This window comes from Acanthaster planci, linkage group LG09 (assembly GCF_054643075.1).
Source record: "Acanthaster planci isolate LZ-2023a linkage group LG09, COTS_SCS, whole genome shotgun sequence".
In the NCBI taxonomy this organism is placed as follows: domain Eukaryota; kingdom Metazoa; phylum Echinodermata; class Asteroidea; order Valvatida; family Acanthasteridae; genus Acanthaster; species Acanthaster planci.
In genome coordinates, this window is record NC_141785.1 from 150,859 (window position 1) to 172,333 (window position 21,475).

At 40.6% G+C, this 21,475-nt stretch overlaps 2 protein-coding genes across 4 annotated transcripts; one reads left to right on the forward strand and one right to left on the reverse strand.

Annotated features, from left to right (window-relative positions):
• Positions 1-563: 563 nt before the first annotated feature.
• LOC110982298 (dynein regulatory complex subunit 2-like) lies at positions 564-9,677 on the reverse strand. The gene is made up of 9 exons (XM_022240624.2): positions 9,502-9,677; positions 7,743-7,894; positions 6,442-6,694; positions 5,564-5,787; positions 4,200-4,397; positions 3,476-3,694; positions 2,693-2,845; positions 2,072-2,289; positions 564-1,530 (listed from the first exon to the last, which is right to left on the reverse strand). Exons 2-9 carry the CDS (start codon positions 7,887-7,889, stop codon positions 1,443-1,445), a joined length of 1,500 nt encoding a protein of 499 aa, XP_022096316.1. The 5' UTR covers positions 7,890-7,894; positions 9,502-9,677; the 3' UTR covers positions 564-1,442.
• On the forward strand, positions 7,213-21,309 carry LOC110982300 (aspartate dehydrogenase domain-containing protein-like). Of its 3 annotated transcripts, XM_022240625.2 has the most exons (9): positions 10,214-10,514; positions 11,664-11,717; positions 13,722-13,857; positions 15,008-15,092; positions 15,741-15,884; positions 16,700-16,805; positions 17,906-18,026; positions 18,772-18,929; positions 19,652-21,309. In XM_022240625.2, the coding sequence occupies exons 1-9, from the start codon at positions 10,502-10,504 to the stop codon at positions 19,687-19,689; spliced, it is 855 nt and encodes a 284-aa protein (XP_022096317.2). In that variant the 5' UTR covers positions 10,214-10,501; the 3' UTR covers positions 19,690-21,309. The 3 variants fall into 3 exon arrangements, with proteins under 3 accessions (XP_022096318.2, XP_022096317.2, XP_086997627.1); XM_022240626.2 differs by lacking the exons at positions 10,214-10,514; positions 11,664-11,717 and adding an exon at positions 7,213-7,322; XM_087141501.1 differs by lacking the exons at positions 10,214-10,514; positions 11,664-11,717 and adding an exon at positions 11,919-12,473.
• Positions 21,310-21,475: the final 166 nt, after the last annotated feature.

Below are 21,475 nucleotides of genomic sequence, written 5' to 3' on the forward strand. Positions count from 1 at the left end.
TCTTCGCATGGTGATGGTTTGAAGAATGTCATCTGGAACTTTTAGGGAGGCCAAGGAATGGTCGAGGAGCCCGGCCCTCTCCTTTTCAAGGAAGGTTTATATGCATTTATATTCCAAATGATGCAATGTCCACAAAACACAGAATTTCTTTTCAGTTGGGCCCTTACCAGTAAAGTGACTGACTTCCAAGTGCTGCCAACTACTGCCTTGACCAGAAGCACCCCCTCATTGGTTGACAAGAACCATGTTGGTGGGGAGTGTCCATTTTATTTTCAGCGTGTGACACGACCGTAACACATGCATTTTGTAGTATTTTGTGAGCCAGCAAAGCGTATTTGCCGTAAGGAGACTCTGTTGCTAGGAAAATTGTGCCCCCTCTTGATCCATCATAACTTCACTAGCTCCAAAATATTAAGGCAGTGGTCCTGAAGGCTACCGTATACATGTATCTCATTATTGAATGAACTTAATAAAATATTCCATATATATTTTTTAAAGTCCCTAATTTGCTTTAAAATAAAGGACTCCATTACACTGTAATGAGGACTCATTGATTGTAAATATCAACTTCACCTGAGGGAAGGTCTCCTCAGTGCTATGAATTTATTCAACAATGCCTTCTGCCAATCAAGAAAAAATTAACACAGAGATGCCTTCTTTTACTTTGCTTTTCAGTCTACCATTTAAGTGACCGTTAGTAAGTCACCAACTGCACATAGGAATTTAGGGATCATCTTGGAAGTGTTGACAGCAATGACGTATTAACTCCTTCAACACTTGGAGGTCTCTGACTTTACAGTTTCACATATCTGAAAATTCACACCTCTTTCAGCTTAATGAAGAATTTACTTAAAGTTTCTGTTATTAAGTAAATAATTCAAGGTTTTCACAAAAGAGTTCACTGCACATTTTGCAATGTATATGTACACATTTATACTTTAAACATGGGATCTATAATACAAAGTGATTCACACTGGCAAACCCGGTAATTTGCCCAAAATAATTATTTGATGACATATAAGACGAGAAGTTTCTATTTACAACAGATATGCTTTTATTTTAATAAAGGAACGTTTCAATCGAAGCAAACTCTGAAGGTTATGAAAATAACCTGGGTAACTTTGAAAAAGAAAAGGCTGTTTTGCCTGAAGAATAAATTTGAGGAGCTAGTTTGTGAGGAACCTGTCGATTGAAACGTCAATGAAAAGTCAATGTGGCATTTTCCTGGGGAAATCTCCCACTGACGTAGTAGAACTGTGTGATGAATAATCCAATTTCTTTGGTTTGACATTCAGAATGTTCAGAGACTGCTCAAACGTGTCTCTCTGAAGGAAGAATGCAAGGCAGGATGCGCTGACATCTGTTATGTGATTGGTTGAAAGTCGAGACCACATGACCTCTGCGCACTCTCTGATTGGTCAGACAGCCAACATAGGGGACTTTTATATGGTGTGCTTGATGACATGGGCTGCTTCCACTACTGTCTGGGTAGGTCTCTTGACTCGGGGGTCCATAACAGGTACCGAGAGCCTGGAAAATGTAAAGCAGAAGAAAAAATGTGACAACTTGTTAGAAATAGCAAAATGTCATATTCCGATTTCCATATAGAATTGATAATTATACAAAAGGTGTTAACCACAGCAACACAGCCAGTTCTGGTTGTCACTACATGCTTCAGTAATACCACAGAGTGAAGTAAGTCACACTGTGGCAACATTAGATGTTTAGTTTAGTTTTTAATGTACTTCAAAAGGGGCGATTCGCCAAGAGTTTGCAAAATGTTGACCAATCACAATGTGAGAAATTGTATTGACCCTTGCCAAATGCGCATTAGGTCAACAGATTTCGTGTACTGTGATTGGTCAATGTGTTGCAAACTCATGGCAGCACACTATTGTGAATCTCCTGTATTGATTTGGTCTTTGGTTTTGCTTCCAAATCTTTCTATTTTAAGTTGTGTCTCTTTTATTCAGGACCATAATGAAACCATTTTTAAATGACTAAGTTTTCCGCGGAGATAAACAAGGAAAGGAGGAAATGGATAAAATGATAAGTTGGTATGATAACATACTGGACGTTGGTGCGCTGGTTGACCACAAAGAGCGGATTAACTTGGCTGAGTATTTCATCATTGACTGAGATGCCATCCAGGTACTGCTTCAGGACTGTCCGCAGCTGTCTGTTCTCCTCAAGTAGTGTGGACTTCTCCTTATCAAGGGCCACCTTGTCTAGTAACACCTTGTTGTAACGCTTCCAGAAGTTCTCCAGCGAAACGTACTCATGCATAATCTGTGAAAAATTAAAAACAAATTAATTTGAAATCAAGAATTAGCAAATGGGACGAGCAAATAGCAAATGGCACAACCAAAGAAAAACCCACGAGGACCCCAATTTTTTTTTTTAATCCAACCACAAGGCTAATGTAGAAATCAAAATTTCAGTCAGCTGGTTTTGTTTTTGTGAGAAGGATTTCAAAGGACATTGAAACAAAAACAGTATTCTGATTTGATCTCATGCTGATCAGCCTGATTTACTAGTTTTCTTCACAGACATGCAAAGGCAACCAGTACAAACCTAAATGTAAAAACTAGAACAATAAACCTAACACACATCCCAATTTTTATCATCAGTCACCCCCTTAGATCTCTTAACACCCTTCCCTCTAGCTGTTCCCTTTCCGTTCTCCTACTACCTCTGCAAGGGGCTCAGAGGGAGGTTCAGCTACAGCGGCCTGTACATCCTCCTGTTCCTCCTGGGTCAAACTGGAAGCATAGAATGGAAGCACCTTCTCCTCCTCTGTTTCCAGTTTACGACACTGCTCCGATAATTTGACTATCCTCTCACCCTGAGCACAATAAAAACAAATTACAGACAAAGCTCAAATCAAGACACTCCACGCTCTTTAGTTACTGAGATGACACCTTGAATATCTTTAAGGTAAACACATTCTATACCAATGCCAAATATCAGTGCTTATCGTTATCATCACTGGTTCAGTCAGCAAAACAAATGAATCAGATATTGTACACTGCAAAACCTGCACTTGCATACTGAAGAGCAGAACTGATCAAAATGGTCAAACTCATAAAATGAATGAAGCTAAATACATAAAACTGTGTCATCTTATTACCAACTTCATCAACATTCATCAATAACAATGTAAAAATTTCTTTGAAAAAATTTAAATTCCATTTAAAATTGGTATTTGACAAAGCACGTAAGTAGTCCAGGTTTTATTTTATGAGTAAAGTATTCACACAACACCACTTTTGACATACATGTATAAAAATATGTCAAAATGCCATTCTGTTACCATGACATTGCCCTGAAGCAGATAAATGATATCAAAACTTTCTACAGTGAGATTGCTGAGTATCTTAGTTGATGTTTGTTCCAACTGATGATAGTGGAAGTAGAAAACGAGTCCTTGTTAAACTCCGTCTTTCAGCACAGAGTTTGAAATTAATTGGCTTACTTGATCGGTTTTTCTTTGAAGTTCTTTGATGGCTGCATTGCTGTCCAGAGTCAGCTTGGTCAGGCGTGCCCTCTCATTGTCCCTGAACCGATTCATCTGGTTCTTCAGCTCGTGGAAGTGTTCGGCAATGACTTCTCGCTGCTCCCGAAGGTCCTTGTTACGTTCCTCACTGTCACGAGAGTTCTGTGCCATCTTACCCTTTAGCTGGGCAATGGTGTCCTACATCAGCATATTTTGGGGTAACCACATATACATCAAGAGTCCAATACCTCTCTAAACCTTGAAATTAGTGCAATTCTGACTGGTTCAATATTGGAAACAGCTCCTCTGGTAATGGTGATATCAAATCTGGAGTGTAAATAATGTCTTGTTTACATTTCAACTGATAATTCAGACATCACTGCAACAAGAGCTACAAGCCATACATAGGTCTGAAGATTACAAATAACTCTTTGGCATAAGTGCATTTTCAGCAAAAAGGACAGCCATACAATGGTTGCCTCATCTTACTTCCTTGGTGTCAAAAAGGGTGCCATCTAAACTGCAATGCAAATCACTGTGACTTGTCCTTGACAATGGGAACTGATGAAACCAGAGTTTCTGTGACTTTACAACTCAGACTGAAATGGTCAGACACTGACTTGGGATTAAGACTTAAACTGGTCTGAAGGCAGAATGATTCCTGCTTTGTACTATTTTGCTGATGACCTGGCTGTGAAATTACCGATATTCTCTGCAGTTTCCTCATCTGCATCTCAATCTCCTTGGCACTCTTCTCATCTTTGACCTTCAGCGTCTCAAAGTGGGCCTTTCTCTCCTCGGTGGTCTCGTTGTAGCTCTTCAAAGCTTGCTGGAACTGCTTCCACAAGTCCTCCACCTGACCCTCCAGCTGAATCCGCAGGGCGTGCTTCTCTTCCAGATTCTGAAACATGTCCAAGATGGTTATTTCACAAGAGGACCTAGCTCCACTTCTACAGACTTAATTTGTCCAAAGATGCATGTCCGTCCAAATGCATGGTGTGTCCACTATGCATAGCAGCAATAGGGTCCAACCAAAAGACATCAACGTGCCATGTGACCACATGGTTTCCCAAGGACTGGCCACCATTACAGGAGGCAAGTGTCTGGTGAGCAACTGTACATTGTGTGTTGTAAGCTCGACAAAGGGGCTCATTTTCAAAAGATAATCACCAGATATGAAAAAAGCTACAGACCGTTCTTACAGTTATATTGCCTACTTTTGAATGGGCGACTAAATTTTGCACATTATCTTCCTTGGTGGGTGTCAGATTTTACCTACAAATGTAGAGTACTACCCAGATGCTTATACATGTATTGTCGTTCAGTATTCAGCAGGATTGTTTTGATAGCACAGTGAGATTTCTTAACCCCTTCGCGACGGATGACGGTAAGAGCTGCCATAAAAATTGAGATCATCAGCCCACTTTTCAGCTATTATTCTCGGTCCACGCTCGAGTGAACATGGTGAAAGAAGGCATACCCTGGCTCTTGTATATATGGTGATTGGCCTTTGTGTATTGCCAAGAAATGAAAAGGCCGAATTTGCATCATAATCACCAGCTTCACAATAGTCCCCACTTTGAAAAGAGGCAACGGGAATAGGGAAGCGTGAGTAGAGCCACATGCCACCGAACAATGAGCCTTTTCACTGTGTAATTCAAAGTGTGCAGAGCACGCAGGGCCACAAACCGAGAATTTGCGGTTTGGCAGGTGGCCTTCGTGGCCAAGCAAGGCTGGAATTCTCGGAGTCGGCTTTCAGAAACATACACATGCACATACAGTCTATTCACCATGCAGCTCCTAGCTCAATGGGGCCTGCTGCTGGACAAAACCCGCCATTCAGGGCATACCACAGCCCAGCAGTTGCGGTCAAAATAATCCCGCCGTGTAGGGGTTCATTAAGAACACTACAAGAGGCAACCTGTTTGACTTGTCAAATGTCATCCCGAATTTTATCCATCACTGTATCGAACAATTGTTTTACCAAAGATTTGAAATGCACAACTAGAAGTTATGTCAAAGTGAGATTCTACAGCAACTACATGGATCTTGATTTGCACAAGGTACCTTGTTCTTAATTTCATCCCTGAGGCTCTGAAACTCCTGCTTGGCATCATTCTCCCTGTCATTGTTGTTTTGCTCCATGGCAAAGAGTATGTCCTGCAGGTCGTTCATCTCCCGTCGGTGCTGCTCGATAATCAAGCTCCGCTCACTGTTAAACTCCTTCATCAGGATCTCCTGCTCAGCGCCGTATTCAGACTTCAGAATGGCCAGCCGGCTCCTCTGCAGGTCTGAGTCATAAATCAAGACTTTGTGCTGATTTTTTTCCAAATGCACATTTTCGTGGGCAAACCAAAATTCTTTAAAGTACACAACTGAATGGGGGCTATCAACCTAATGGGAAAAAAATCCACTCTTTTATTTGATTTTAGATGAACATTATTCAGTCAACAATGGTTGGACTAGCCTCATAAATTATTTAAAGGAATGTAACTGCTGTGTTAGAATTGCTATTTAACAACATCTATGCAATATGAACAGCAAAAATGCTTCTGCAAAGGCATGGGACCAAAACAATATCTTTTACTAACTGACCAATAGCAATTCAAAATACAGCGCTCCACCAAGTCTTTGCCACAGAGAGGCCATTTTTCAGGTTTATAGTCAACATAAAAATGCCGACTTGCCAGAGTTTGCATCTGAGTGAATGTTCCAATACAACTTGCAGAAATTTTGTGTAGCTTGGGGCATGCAATGCGGTGGAAAGAAGACAACAGGGTCAAGAAAAACGGCAAACAATGCACCTGTGAAACTTCCACCCATACAAACAGAAATAATTCAGGTTCCCTGTGCCAAGCTGGCCAATAGAATTTACTGACTATTTCCAGCAGTGAATTGCCCACTTAGCTGTAATTAGATCTTCTGTTACTATGACAACTCCTCACCTATGAGGGCATCCATGTTTTGCAGATGACTCCTGAGTGCCATCGAATATTGCTCCTCGGCTTCTGACAAATCCTTGGCTAATGATTTGATGACGCTGTCTTTGCGGTCCACCACCCTCTCAAAGGTCTGGCTGAGAATCTCGATATCTCTCTTGAGCTCCTTAGACTTGGCAGCACGCATGATATTCCTCCACTGGTGGGTGATCTTGTACATGTTGAATCGGGTGTTTCTCTCTTCCTTAACCAGCTTGTCCTATTAAATACAAGAAGTTCAGAAGTATTTTGGCATTAGGAGTATAAAAACAAAGAACTTCAGCCACCAGTTTCATTCTTTACATAATGAATACAAATAGCTATGTGGTGGGCTGTGCTCTTCAAAGGGGATTATATGTAGTAACCTAGTTTGGTATGACCTGATCCTTACCTTGGATTACTCAGACTGCAATTCAACTAATTTAGCATAACTCTTTTTTTAATATGGGTTTGTAAAGAAATCTTTGCGTGGAAAAATTATACGTAATTTGAGAGTTATCAAATGTTTTGGCCTTAGCATTTGTCAAAAAGTCATATACATGTATATTAATTGTTTGCAAAAACACATCAAATTTACAACCAAGTGATAAAAAGTTCATGTAGCATCCTGGTTTACGAAAAAAAGATGAGGAATCTGGTGGAAGAGCTATTTATTTTCATCATGAGTTTTTTAATAATTTCCAACAATCATTGGTGTTTCTACTATTCACAGACACCCAAAGAAAAGTGAGGTGCTGGACAAGAGAATCAGACTTATTTACAAAGGTGACGAGAGATTGTTAGTATGTACCACAGTTTCACCAAGAATGTTAAAGCACAGCTGCCTACCTGTATACATGTACGAATCGGTAAGAATGTATTCAATTGCTGCCATACCATACAAACACATTTAGGTATCACATGGTCAACTACATGATGTCAAGGGTGAGGACATCTATTGATGTCAACAAACTATGAAGTTGGAAGTTGCCACTCACAGGTATTTTATGTTCATATGGCTTGGTTAGCATTTTTTCCTCGTTTTCGCCCATTTCTCTTGTGGTTAATTTGTCTTTTACAATTCAGGCAGTTTCCAAAAAGGAAGCAAGCATGGAGACTAATATGCAATTTTACTTTGCCTAAAAGGAATTCATTGACCGATTTCACTACACTCTTTACCAGAAGAAAATGTAGCTGTTTACAGCAGTTTTTCTGAAAAGCATGTGGAATCTGGAAGCCAGGCATGCGCAGAATAGATGACACTAGAAGTGAAAGGATTTATCACATACCTTTAAAAACTGATTGAGCATATCTTCCTTTTTCTTCTTCATCTCTTCCTCTGCCAGCATCTTCTGCTCCAAGTAGAGGATTCTCTCCTCTTCCGTCATCTTGGCCAACTTGCCTTTCTTCCCTGACTTTTTGCCCTTCTTTGGCATGATTTCTAAAAGGGCAGATCAGTGGTCCAGGTGACTTTAAACTTAATGTCAGTGCAGGATTCATTCATCGATACTTAGAAACTTGAGTGGAATTGAATTTGAAAAATGTGTTCTATAACCATATTAAAATTCACTGGTAAGAAATTTTCAAACAACTTGAGATAAAAACAAATTAAGCCTACATCAGTGCATAATTTGGGCAAAGTGAATATTTTGCCTTGAACTGGTCACACATTACATTTTTGAACTGACTACATATTTTTGTTAAATTCACCTACTCGGACCATTGGAACAAGTGGGGGAAACAGTTCCATAACCGGACATCAATTGACACCCTGCGTACCACCCCATGACACTGGTCTGCAAAATTCTAAGCATTTTCTAAGTAAATGGTTCAACATTTTCAGTGCTTAATTTGATTTGTTACAAAATGTTATCATTCTGATGGCTAATAAACCACTGCAAGGGAAAATAAGTGATGTCTGGAGATGAAACTCTTACCCAAGTGAGAACAATACCCTGTAGAGGGTGAATAAGGCTAGATTCGTAAGCAGGGCCTTACGTGTATGTAGGGCCCTGTTTACGGGTCTAAGTTAAGGCAGGCCACTTGTAATGTGGATTTGACTCTGTATCCGGTTTGTAAATGACCTCATCACAAAGGCAGCCGCGCCCCGATTTGCAGGCTCCCATTGGACAATCACTGAACTTGCACGTTAACTTCCAGTTCCATGTAAACGGCGATCAATGCATGTAACTCTATGTGCAGTGCATGTGCGGTGGACGTGGTTTAAACTGAAGTGATGTCACACTTACGAAGCGGATACAGTCATGACTAATCAAGCTTGGTTGCATCACACATGTACATAGTTAATTGTTATCTAATTATCAACCCGGAACTGTCCACTATCAATACGCCTTCTCACTAGTATTACTGCATGGGTGATTTTGCACAATGGAAGAAAGGCATTGTGTGAAGGGAAAAGGGGCAAACATTGCCCCTTTTTCCTTCCCACAAGGCCTCTGTGCAAAATCACTTATGCAGTATTACTATAGCGATAAGACTTGTTCGGCACTGTCATACTAAAGTTCAATCATGTCAACTGTCGAAATGGTAAGGATTATTCTGTGGTGACGTCCTCCCCCAAAAGTTCCTTATTCCTTTGATTGTGTAAAACTACAAAGGGAAAAAGTTCCATATACGACAACACTAATTTTCCCTCAAAATTTCATGACGCTGACAGCCATCAGAAAGTGATAACATAGATCCTAAAAAAGTAAAAGTAAAATTTTGCGAGGAAAATTCCCAAGCATTAGAAAACACTTTTTTCAGACAAGTCTTGTAGGTTTGTGCACAGGCATGACAGGGGCATCAAGTGTTGTCCATATATGGAACTCTTAACGAAGGAAGACTCTCTGAGGCTACGATGGTAAGTTTAGACTGATGATGATAGGCACAGGCTCTAAAAAGAGGTGTCCCTAACCAGTCTGACAGCTGCCATACACAAAAAATGACTGTGACAGCAGACTTGGGTGAGACTGAGCATGGACATGATGGGGGAAGGAACACGAGGCATCTAAAATTCAGTCAGTTTCCACAACTGTTGAAACTTACTTTTGTAAGCTGAACCTGGAATACGTCAGTTAGGGTCTTCTGCACAATTTTTGTGAAATTACGGGCCGATGAAATTACAAAATCTGAGGCAAAATCAATTTCTCACTCTCAGCTCAACGCACTGGATGGACTCGATCATCATATGGAGTCTACAGACTGAATTTTTTAAGTTCGTTGACCTTTCTGTAATTAAAATGGAGTCATAGCAACGTCAGTTTACCCACTGCTTTAGCACAAGTTATCAGTGTTTCAATAATTTTTGCTCTTATTTCTAATTAAATGTTATAAAAAATAACCATTTCCTAGATGCATGTATTTTTTCAATATTAATTGGTTTTTAAAATAAAACTTCTACACGAAAAAAATGAACGAGACTATAAATTTAACTATTTAATGTTTATACTTTCTACAAAATGCCACATGAAACAACCGTTGAAAATAATACAAGAGTAGTCTGGTTTCCGGCCATGCATCATGTTTGCACAGCCGGCTCACGCGCACTGCGCAAGCCTAGAAGTGAGCCGGCCGCAACCGGACGCGCTTTTTTTAACGTACCACAAGTTGCTTGATTCATTGTGTTTACCATATATGTACATGTACAGTACGTGTACAGAATACATGTACACAAATCATGCATATACAACACATCGAGGTGCCGATTCTGTATCTCTTGACCTCTGAACCAAAGATTGTATAGCGCCGCGCAGCTCTGAACCGCATGCGTCATGTATGACCATTTGTACACAACTCTATGCATATTTAGGCCGTGTCCGCAACGGCCTTGCAGAGCTACGGCTAGGTCTGTTGTCTGCGCGTCTCCACCATTTCCAATGGAGCGAAGACCTAGCTCTCAACAAGATAGCTGATGCATGGTACGGAAAAAAATCACTCAACCGCACCGAACGCGTACGGTCCGTCGTATACGACGGACTGCTACTCAGGAAGCAATGCAACGAGCGAGGGAGGTGATGACTAGACTAATACTAGTACTACTAGTGCCATGAACATGGCCACGGCATCTACCAGGCTGAAATTGGCACGAAATTCGGGCCGGATTTTAATTTAATTATTATAACAAGCTTGCTGCAGTGAATAAGATTTAACAGAGCAACGCATGTTTTTCAGCAACATTAAAAGGGCCTGTGGCTAATGTGTTTTAATAAGGATATAATATAGGGGGGCAACAACATGGACAGAAAAATTGATTACTTTAAGTTGTCATGCACTGTTGGGGGTACCAAGGGGGAAAAAAGTGTATAGGTGAGTTTCATGAAATTTGAAGTTTCATTTGTCATGACTTACAAAGCAACAGCGGTCTCCTCCGAGGCCACGATAAAAGATAGGTAACGCATGTCAACAAGGCTGGCCCTGAAAGCGCCCGTCTTTGTTCCTAATCGGGTGCGCTGACTCCTGAAATCAATTGGGCTGAGACAGGCTGTGGGCCGAATCATTCGGGGCGCTAATTAAGTGTGCCCAGGGGTCCCCCCTACACATTCCTCAAGAGAAAATCACACTTTTTTGAAATCTAGGATGGTACAAAATCGTTTGAAAACGGACATCAGCGATGAAAGCGATTTTCCCCGTCTTTGTTCCTAATCGGGTGCGCTGACTCCTGAAATCAATTGGGCTGAGCGATTTCGATTTTTGCTTTTTCGCATTTCACACTTTCTAAATAAGTTCCAGCACTCTTTTATATTTTTGCAATTAAATTCCATGCTTCTTTAGAAATCACGGAGTTCATGTGCCTCCAACTTCCTTAATAGAAGAGAAACTGACAGTATACAAATTGCGAACCCGTTCGCGAAGGCATTATTTTGGGGCCATTATTGTCTGTACTAGCGCCCTCATCCATTTTGCATGAAGGCTTAGTGTTTTTTCGTACACATTCCGTCTGTATTTCCTGTTTGTGAAAAAAAATCTCAGTTGTTCACGTTGTTTCATAGCTAAGATACATTCCGGCGAAGGATTTATTTAAACATTACTTTTTGTCTGTAATTTGTTTGTGGACGTTTATGGGCTCTTTCTGCTATGCCGTGATCGGCCTCCGTAGAATTTTCCGGTTACGTGAAGGGTTGCTCGCTTGCAGCCGTAAAAATAGCGTCCAGCCCAAAATCAGGCTAGCCGAAAATCCGGCCCGAATTTCGTGCCAATTTCAGCCTGGTCGGCATCTAACATGTCTAAACGGCAAGTCGGAATTGTTGGATTTGGTCATCTAGGTAAATCTATTCTAAAGCACTTTCTTGGATGAGATATGTTGGGCTGAAATTGAGAAAAATGCAGTTGATCAACTCTTTTAGCACCCTCATTACTGCTGTCGTGTGACACGGATGATCATCATCATGATGATCTACGCTTACTTCGAGAACTCAAGTCACTACTTTGTCATACTCTGGGACTTCTGCTCAAGGTGGATACAAACGCTAAGATTTTGAGTCAACTCGGACCCAAACCAACTCGGACCCATGCCATCTCGGACCCAATACTAACCCGGACCCACGACCAACTAGGACCCACAACCAACTCGGACCTACGACCAACTCGGACCCAACCCTAGGAGCGTGATTAACTCATTGAAAATTTTGATTTTGTCCACTTTTACATTTTAGCATTTGGTAAATGACATTTTTGCACTGCATGCTGCCGAGATGTAACATCCTCTCTACACGTAATGCAGGGAAACAGTTTTTGAGTCTGAACAGGCATTGTGGTTGAAAACCGTACAGGACTAGATTTGATATCAGTGAATGATGTCTTGGAACAAGTGATAAGTAACCGACGAGCGTCGTATTCTCATGGAGGCACATTTTCTTCGATGTCTTATTTGCCGCTTGTAATCTGGAATCTTAATCGGTTATTGGCTTCCGAGGTACCGGCGTGATTGACCACAAAGACTGATTTTGTCACCTTCCATTTCTGAAACCCTATGATCGGGGAGTGGGAGCTTGGGACAACCAATGGGAGCAGCTTTTGGAGTGTGATTGACAGTACCAAATCATTGACGCCCTTTCTCCGAAGTTTTTTTGGCACTCCAGATCACCAGAAGAAATCGAATGAACTTTCACCAAACAGCCCCCAAAGTTTTTGTTGCATGAAAAAGCCACAGATAGGCCCTTCTGATGTACATAAGAGATGCTGCATACGTACAACAGATACTGCAGATATGCATCAATGTCACGAACATTGACCTTTTATAGTGTCTCATGGTGTTATCCCCCACCTCACTTTTCAATTTTTTTGGCCTGGCAAGTCTTACACCTCCACCTTGCCCTATCCTCACCCCCCCCCTGAATACCGGCAAAATTAAGGCAAATGGAGGAATTCATCCATACAGTCCTAAACTGACTGTCCAGATAGCGTAAATAGGTTGGTAATTTCGAACAACACAAATCAAGTCATTTTAAAATAAAAATGTGGAATATTTCCTATTGTCTTAAACTTGGAGACAGCTTTGAAGCATCGTATGTCTGCCCGCGAGCTCATCTATTTTGTGATCCCACTTTTTTTTTTACAAGACGTACCATAATCACGAGGGATCATAGAATTATTTATATAAATCCCGAATTTGGGATTGATAGTTTCCAGTTCAGAGTATTTCTTTCACGAAAAGCCCCACATTGCGGGCCTATTTTAGATAAAGGCGGACGGCTACATTCAGAGCTGAGCACATAGTTTTACTACTATTAGGGGGGTATCTTCGGGAAAAGGGGATTAAAAAAAGTTCATAAAATTGAAAGGAAAAGTGATGGATCTGGCTATAATCTTGATTTTTCAGCAAAAAAAACAAACTTGAATTTCCAGCGGAAAAAATGAAGGCCAACCTCTTCACAAGGTTCAAGAGTTGGCGCTATTTCAGTCTACGGGCACGTATGTGGTGTAGTGCAACCATAAGACACAGTGGGTCTGAGTTGACTCAAGATGGGTCTGAGTTGGCGTGGGTCCGAGTTGGTTGTGGGAAGATGGTCGTGGGTCCGAGTTAGTATTGGGTCCGAGTTGGCGTGGGTCCGAGTTTTACTGGGTCCAAGTTGGAATGGGTCCAACTTGGTTTGGGTCCGAGTTGACCTGATCCCAACGCTAATAGTAATACAATACATTATATGTCCCAAGTTAGCTAGAAATAATTCTTAGTCTTTTGGGCTGCCAGTCACTTGATAATGGCTGTCAATGAAAGCCAAGTGCATGCATGTAAACTATTTTCTAATCTTGTTCATCACACACTACAGGGCAGTATCTTTACCAGGCAATTAAAGACAGTGCAGATCAAGAGGTTGCTTTTGTTTGGAACAGAACATCGTTGACCACGCATGAAACGGTGGCAGGACATCATATACTAGAAGACCTGTCCTTGTTTGCTGACCGGTAAGTATATCTTTGGATACTAATAACTTGGCAGTTGATGTTACATTGGACATATGTAAAGTAATGCCATGGTAACTCTCATTCATCTCAGAAGAAACATTTCTGAGAATGATCCCCTGATGAGATTTACACCATAGTTGGTTGACATAGTGCTACTTTCCTCTCCTTACATCTCTGTGGTTGAAATCCCACCTACTGAGACTAATGTGGAAAGGGTTTTCTGTCCCTGCCTGATCATGAATAAGTGCTCATGCGCACTGCCGAAAACCGTAGTCAGCATGGAACGTGGTCTTCGGCAGTGTGTAGGGCATTATTGTTCATGGACTTGAGTGTGTGAGGTATGCTCAGAATTTTTCGGCTAAGCTTGCCAGATTCTACAAGACTGGTTTTCCCGTGAATATAGTGCCCACTGCCCTCTACTGATATTGCTATTCGGCTGTGCTCGCCAGTGCATGTCACATGCACAGTGCATGAGCCAAAACAGTAAAACCAGTCTTGGAGCAAGACTAGGTTTTACACAGAACATTTCCTGGGGTTTCCATACCATCCCTAACACGGTATCTGCTTCTCATAGTCTCCCTTTCACAATCTCCTTCAGAATAAGGAGCTACAGTGCCAAGGGCACATTCATGGAATACCTTGCTTCATTACCAGAAATGATAAACACTAAGTTACATGTACATGTAATGAAACGACAGCCACTTTTAATCAACCTCTGCACTGATGAGACCACATTTTGTTTACATGGGTGCTTTCCTTGGTGCCCAGTACACTGTGGATCCACACACTGGCTTCATAGGAAAGTGAGTGTGACTTTATGAGTATTTTGTCAGTATTCACAGAGGTTAAAGCCAAGGAAATATTTTGTAGTCTTTATGGAAAAGACAAAATTACTACTCTGGTCTTCCCGTTCAATAGTTTTTGCTTTCTGCTTTTCAAAATATGGTGTTCTCATCAAATCAGACTTTTCTTGGGTGAGTTGTGGGTTGCTGTTGTTTAATCTTGAATCAATCATGACCTGAAATATGTTTGTGAATATTGCTGTTTGTATACCGTTTACCGTGTACTTTCTGTTTACTTCCAGTCAATTCAATGCCCAAACAAATTGGTCACTAGTGTGTGCTGACTGATTGTGTTTTTCTTTAAAAAGGAAGCCAGATTTAATTGTAGAAGTCGCCCATCCTATCATATCAAGCCAGTATGGAGAAGCATTTCTGGCTGTTGCAGATTACATGGTAAATATTCTACAGGAGGCCTTCTCCCTAGTTGGCCAAATCTTGCAACACAAGACCAATGTTTGCAGTTACATACTTAAATGAAGTCAATTCATAGTCAAAGATCGTAAGGACAGCAGGACAGATGTTCATTCCCTGACTCTATTGGAAGAACTGATGTGGTATTCAGACTAATGAAGACACAGCCTAATACTTGAAACCACTGTGTTTGTGACTAGTTGGGAAAGATACCTGCTAGATCTTGACTCTTTATTCCAAATCTGTGGGCCAGATGGAAAAGCCATTCATAGCTTAAATCTGTTGTTGCAGTAACATGTAATACAATACTGACTAGCTAGCAGAAGTAGTTGTAGCAAAATGCCCTGCTCAAGGACATAAGGGCAACTGTACCATCAATGGGATTCAAACAACTTTTTTTCAGTGTTTTGGAAACAAAAAAATGAACTAAATACAATTTTATGTTCTCCCTGACTCCAGATAAGTTAATTGTGGGAAAAAATGAAAAAAAACCATGTTTTGTTCATAATCCGATACATAAAAAATACTGGCCCAATAAGTTTACAGAATGCCCTGTGCTCAAGTTGTGACTGCCCCCCAAACAGACATGATTCAAACAATATTAACTTCTGTTTCTTTACCTTCCCTAAGGTTGGGTCACCCACAGCTTTGGCCAATCAGGAAGTAGAAGACAAGCTCCGAAAAGCTGCAAAGCATCATGGGTTGTACATTCCAAGTGGGGCCTTGTGGGGTAGCAGCGACATTCAAAAGATGGCTGATAGGGGCACATTACAGGTAAGACAGCAAGGTTTTCTGGTGTTTGTGCAGTGCACAAAAAAGGCTTCAGGCTGTGTTGCCTTTATTGCAAAATTCATGATCTTACACTCACCTGAGGAGACTCTTTTTACAACATCACCAAACTCTGGTCACAAAACTTTCCTGCTCTACACTGTGACATGGTTTCATTGGTTTAACTCACTGCACAAGGCGAAGGTTAGTGGTCCAATATGATATTATCCTATTGACCTTGTAAGAACTTTGAATCTTAAGTTCTGAATAGGCTAGAATGATGTTCTTGCAATATTTAAGACCTACCATATTGCAACAGGTGGAAAGGCTTGCGGTAGCACCATGTGAAGGAATATATTTCTCTTATGAGTATGTGTGGTTCTGAAAAGAACCACACCTACCATATTGAAAAGAAAAAAATATCAAAAACTTTGCCCAACTTAAAAATGGATTGAAGTTTCTCTTAAAAAGTGCAGAGTCATGCTGAATCAGCTTTTTTCATCGGTTAGATTTTTTGTTTGAAATTTCATTGTTTCCTTACACCTTGCTGTGCACTGTTGGCCAGACTCATGATGATTTAATACTACAACTAGAGCTGCTTGCAAATATTTCTTGAAAGTATACATTATGGAAAGAGCAGGTTCACACAATTTGAGTTGAAGGAAATAGTGATGTTACTGTGGGGATAAAGAAAGCACAACTACAAAAATGGTACAAGTTCTAGTGATAAAACAACAAAGAAAACAAATATTGAAACAAAGGGCCCTGTTTTCAACCTGTTACGTAAATTGATTGTTTTCCTATGCTGCTTGCCATCACAGGCATTGACTGTTACAATGAAGAAACACCCCAACAGCTTCAAGTTGAACAGTCCTTTGAAAGACAAGAATGATGCAGTCACAGATTGTGAAACAGTGCTGTATGAAGGTAATAAAAAGAGGAGGCAACATCACAAACAGTTCAAATCATGTTGCTGTAAACACATGGATATTTGAAGATGGGAAATTTTGTTATCTAACTCATGCAGAATAGGGCACTCTACAATTTCCATGCTTCCACCTGTAAATAATGGTGAAACTCGTATTTCTCAAATATACAGTTTCAGTATTATTAGATATCTAAATGAAATGAAAAACAATTACCATGAATTAATGACTAACTGGTTTGACAGGTGAGTGAAGTACATAGGGCATGTGTGATATTTGTTACAAAGTGCAGAATATCCGTTCAGAAATTTTACAAAGATGTCTTTTTTTGCATTGGGTCCAGTGAAACTAACTAGTAGTTGATTAATGTAATTTGGTGTCATGGTGTGACCTCACTTGTACCCCTTTTTGTGTACATGTACATGTAAATTGCTAGGGCTGTGCAAATATCCGAATATTCAATCGAATATTTGATTTTTTTTTTAATTCAAATATTCAAATGCAAAATTCATGAAAAGGGAGAATTTTGCACACAGATTGTGAATCATTTCATTTAAGTATGGCATAAGCATGTTTGTGGTAAGGTTTATCAGAGCTCAGCCAATCAAGGTTTATCATAGCTCAGCTGATCAAGGTTTATCATGGCTCAGCAGATCAAGGTTTATATGAGAAATGCATAGATTTGACTTTGGGAATGATGAAAACCTTGTTTGGCTGTGAGAGAACTTCAAGATTTGTTTCACAGTTCTGATTAAGAAAAGATGATTAGTGTTGCAAAATGGCAGGCAGGGTTAGTGTAATAACTGTTTAAAGCCTGCTGAAATATTGCAACGTAACAGCCATCATAAAAGCTAGAGTTGTCCCCCAAGTTTTCCAATATAATTACAATTTTTGCAATTAAGCGACTTTTTGTGAAATATGTTGTAAGTACATTAAACAGCTCTGCAATAAATTGGTGTCATAAAGTTAATGCATGGCACAGGTTATTCCAAATTTCAGGAAATTGGCTGCAGAGGAATTTGGTTTACTAAGTTCTCCTTGTGGAGCTATGACCTTCGTAAGAGCTGGCATAACTTGACTGGCTGGAATTTACCTCCTCAGGTCCAGTGCGTTCCTTGTGCCCTCTGGCTCCCAACAATGTCAACACTATGGCAGCCGCAGCCATGGCTGCACACAATCTTGGCTTTGATAAGGTGCAAGGGCGACTTCTGGCAGATCCTAGGTGAGCATTTTCTTCCATATGATGTTGTATTATCTCCTGTGAGATATGGTGTTAATTTGCTGTCTTCAACTGCACCCTTTTTTGCCGTCGCCCTACTGGCAGTGGTGTGCTTTTTTCTGCACTTCTGTTCAGTCAAAGATAATTTACATTTGTTGCAGTTAGTGACCGAAGATAGGTGTCGATAAAACTGAGGGCTGTTGGAAGTAAAGATTGTTATAGACACTACCGTTTCCAAGACATTGGCTTCAACCTCAGCTACATCTGGGTCCTCTTCCCTACCCCCCCCCGTCACCTATACCTTGCAGTTACTTCCCTCCTTCCACACCCCTTCCTTTCCAACTTCTTCCATTAGGCAACCAGTTAGATACTGACACGCACCAATAAACACCTAACATCCCTCCACCACACCTCAATAGTTAGCATCTTGTCCCAGGATCCCCCACTACATAATCTGGACTATTTCAGTCATCTATAACCAGCTGTAATCATGCCACCCTAGCAGTTTCCTGAAGATAAACAGAGCACACTATTTGAAATGCCAAGAACTTTTCTTACCACTGGCTCCTTCCATAGCCAACACTTCCCAAGAGACATTGCTCTCTTGGTATACACTCAAGCAATACTTACATGTATGTCATTCTGCCAAACAAAACTTCAAACAAGGCTGATAGCTCAGTTCTTAAACTGAAAAGCACTTAGTTATACAATGTGTCAACCTGTTTCCCTGGGCATTCATTCTTGGCAGCTTGACAGACTGGCATGTTGTTGAAGTGGATGTCACAGGACCAGGTGATGTTGCAGCGGGCAGTGCATTCACAGTCTCAACAGTTCGCAAAAACCCTGCCAAGGTCGGCAAAGTCACCGGCAGTGCAACGTATGCCTCCTTCCTAAGCAGTGTGTTACGTGAGTTCATTGCAGTCAGTTCCTCTCATTGTGAAGACTTTTGGAAAACCTGTAAAGATCCTGATCGGGAAAAAGCCAGTATGGTATCATAAATGCAGTTGCAGTCATCCAGATTTGACTGGGTTGGCCCAGTTGAGTTCACAAAGCCAGTCCCAAATGACGAAGGAATGCCTTTGTCACAGTTCGTTGGAATAGTGTATGACTGGGCCTAAGACAGCGTAGTTTTTGATGAACTTGTGATGGATTTGCAGGGACTTGTGGTGTCTCAACTGGAACACTTTCAGTTTTGCAGAAACTAAATATCGATTTTTTTTGGATTGCATGGAAAGTGAAAATTTACCTTTGTTCCTCATAACTTGTGAACATTTTTGAGCTGTGGGAATACCCGAGGTACCAATGGTTCTTGACGGAATATTTTTTATGTATGGTATTCAAGGCTGGTATTCAAGTTCAAAGGTGTTTTGTATGAAGAGTTTATCTCCTACCACTGAGTTAAGAAACCATTACAGTTGGCTCTCATTACAAACAAGGTTGCTAGGTCTGACTAAAATATCCTGTTATAACCAGAACGTTGTAATGAATGGGCTGGATAATTGAAGAGGAGCAAAAGAATTCAAGAGATCAGGACCCTCAGAATTTGCTCCTTATATTTGTAATCTAAAAGTTCTTATTTTATCAAAAGTTGATTTTATTTCATATAATCAACTTTTTTTTTCCTTCAGGAGCCCATGGACGGGGTGCTGGAGTGCACCTATGCTGACACTGGTGTTTGCCTAAGAGTTTTCATTGCTGAGCCAAGACTCGGCAGAGAATTGTCTCTGTCCGGACTGTTTGCCAGTTGCTGCACACACCTGCTTGCAAGAGTTCGCCACCGCTGGCCTGCCAAGAAGTTTTGATTCTTGAGCCTGGACTGTCCTCAGAAGGCTGCCAAGCTATCGTCAGGGCAAGCTCCAAAAATGAACATCTGTGACTTTGCAGAATCTGTCTACAGTACCCTGTCCTCAGCAACCACTGGCTGACGCGCTTTATAAGCTGAATTACATCACATGACAAAATATCTTTGTTATGCAAAATTTGAAAGAGTATGCTGAGTACACCTGCCCAATTGGCACCCTGCATTCCATGAACTGTATCTTGTCATCTTTGTTTTTTTTAATTTGCTAATCCAGCACTCAGATATTTTCTCAAAGCTTCATGTTTTTAACCGCAGTATTTTTTCTGACAAGATTGTCATTTCATTTCAAGTTTAATTTACATTGTCAAAACTAAGTTTCTTTTGCTCTATAAATGTTTCTTGACCATTGAGAAAGAGCCTGATCAAACTTCCCACTCCGTGCACTGATGCTACTATTTTCTCCCTCAAGCTGCCATCAGGTTTGGGTTTTGCCCAATGACAAAATGAAGCTATTGCTGTGTCAGTCAAATCACAGAATAAAATATACTGAGCCTTCGATAGAACCAAACACTGCCAAAGAAAAATTCTGGCCACAAATGGCCTCAGATAGTTTTCATGCCTTGCTCAATTTCAGTTACAGCAGGGTTACCTCAGCTTGTCTTTACCAAAGTGCTGTGGACGTCTTCTTTTGACATAGACCACCAGACATCACAAAGTCCCAACCTATGAGAATGAGACTATCAGAGATTGGCTTCTGTGATGGTTATCAACCAGTGGAAAGATATCAGCAAAAAATCCCATTTTATAGGTCATTCCTTAATAATGTTCTTGCTCTTGTAACAAAAGCTAGCAAAATTGATAAGCATTTTTATCATAAAAGAGGAAAATGAAAGGGTGCCAAAGGTAATATACACTGTAACAGAAGCTGTGCCACCAGAATGCAGTTTTGTTAAGTGTATACTTAGCCACAAAAGTTACAGTATCTAGCAAACAGTAAAAGCAGAGTCTCCATTCAGACGAAATTTCTGTACATGTATTACACCTTATGAATTAATGAAAACTTATCTTCTATGTTCTCCCTCGGAAACAGGAAACGATCCATAGTGGTATAACAGTAAACTGACGATCCACTCTCTGAATGCTTAACACGAGTATAAACATACTTTGCAGGGGTGAGATTCTCAGCTTTTTAGCTGATTTCAGCTGTTGTGGATTTTAGCTTTTTTCCCTCACTGGCTGTGTACAAAAGTATAGGAGATTTCCACAGTTCAGCTTCCTTATGCCTTTTTCAGTTGTTTTCAGCACCCCTGACTTTGAAAGGTATGGGCCTAACATCCACTGTTACATCAGATGAGTGTTGTCTTTGTTTTTCCTCTTGCAGTTGAACCTCATTCATAAGAGGTCCTGTGGACTTTGCAGATTGTGATGTTATAACAGGAGCCTTGTATTATCAGGAATGAAAAATAAAGGATTGAGATCTGAGAATTTCCTTGCTATAATTAGCAGGATGTTGTATTAATGTGCTCTTATCAATGCGGTCAACTGTATTAAATGTAAATAAGATTGCCCTCATAGATGAAAACTGTTTAAGAAGGTCATCAGTTACAGCCAAAGCACAAAGTGATCCATGCTTATTGTGCAGCAATTCTGG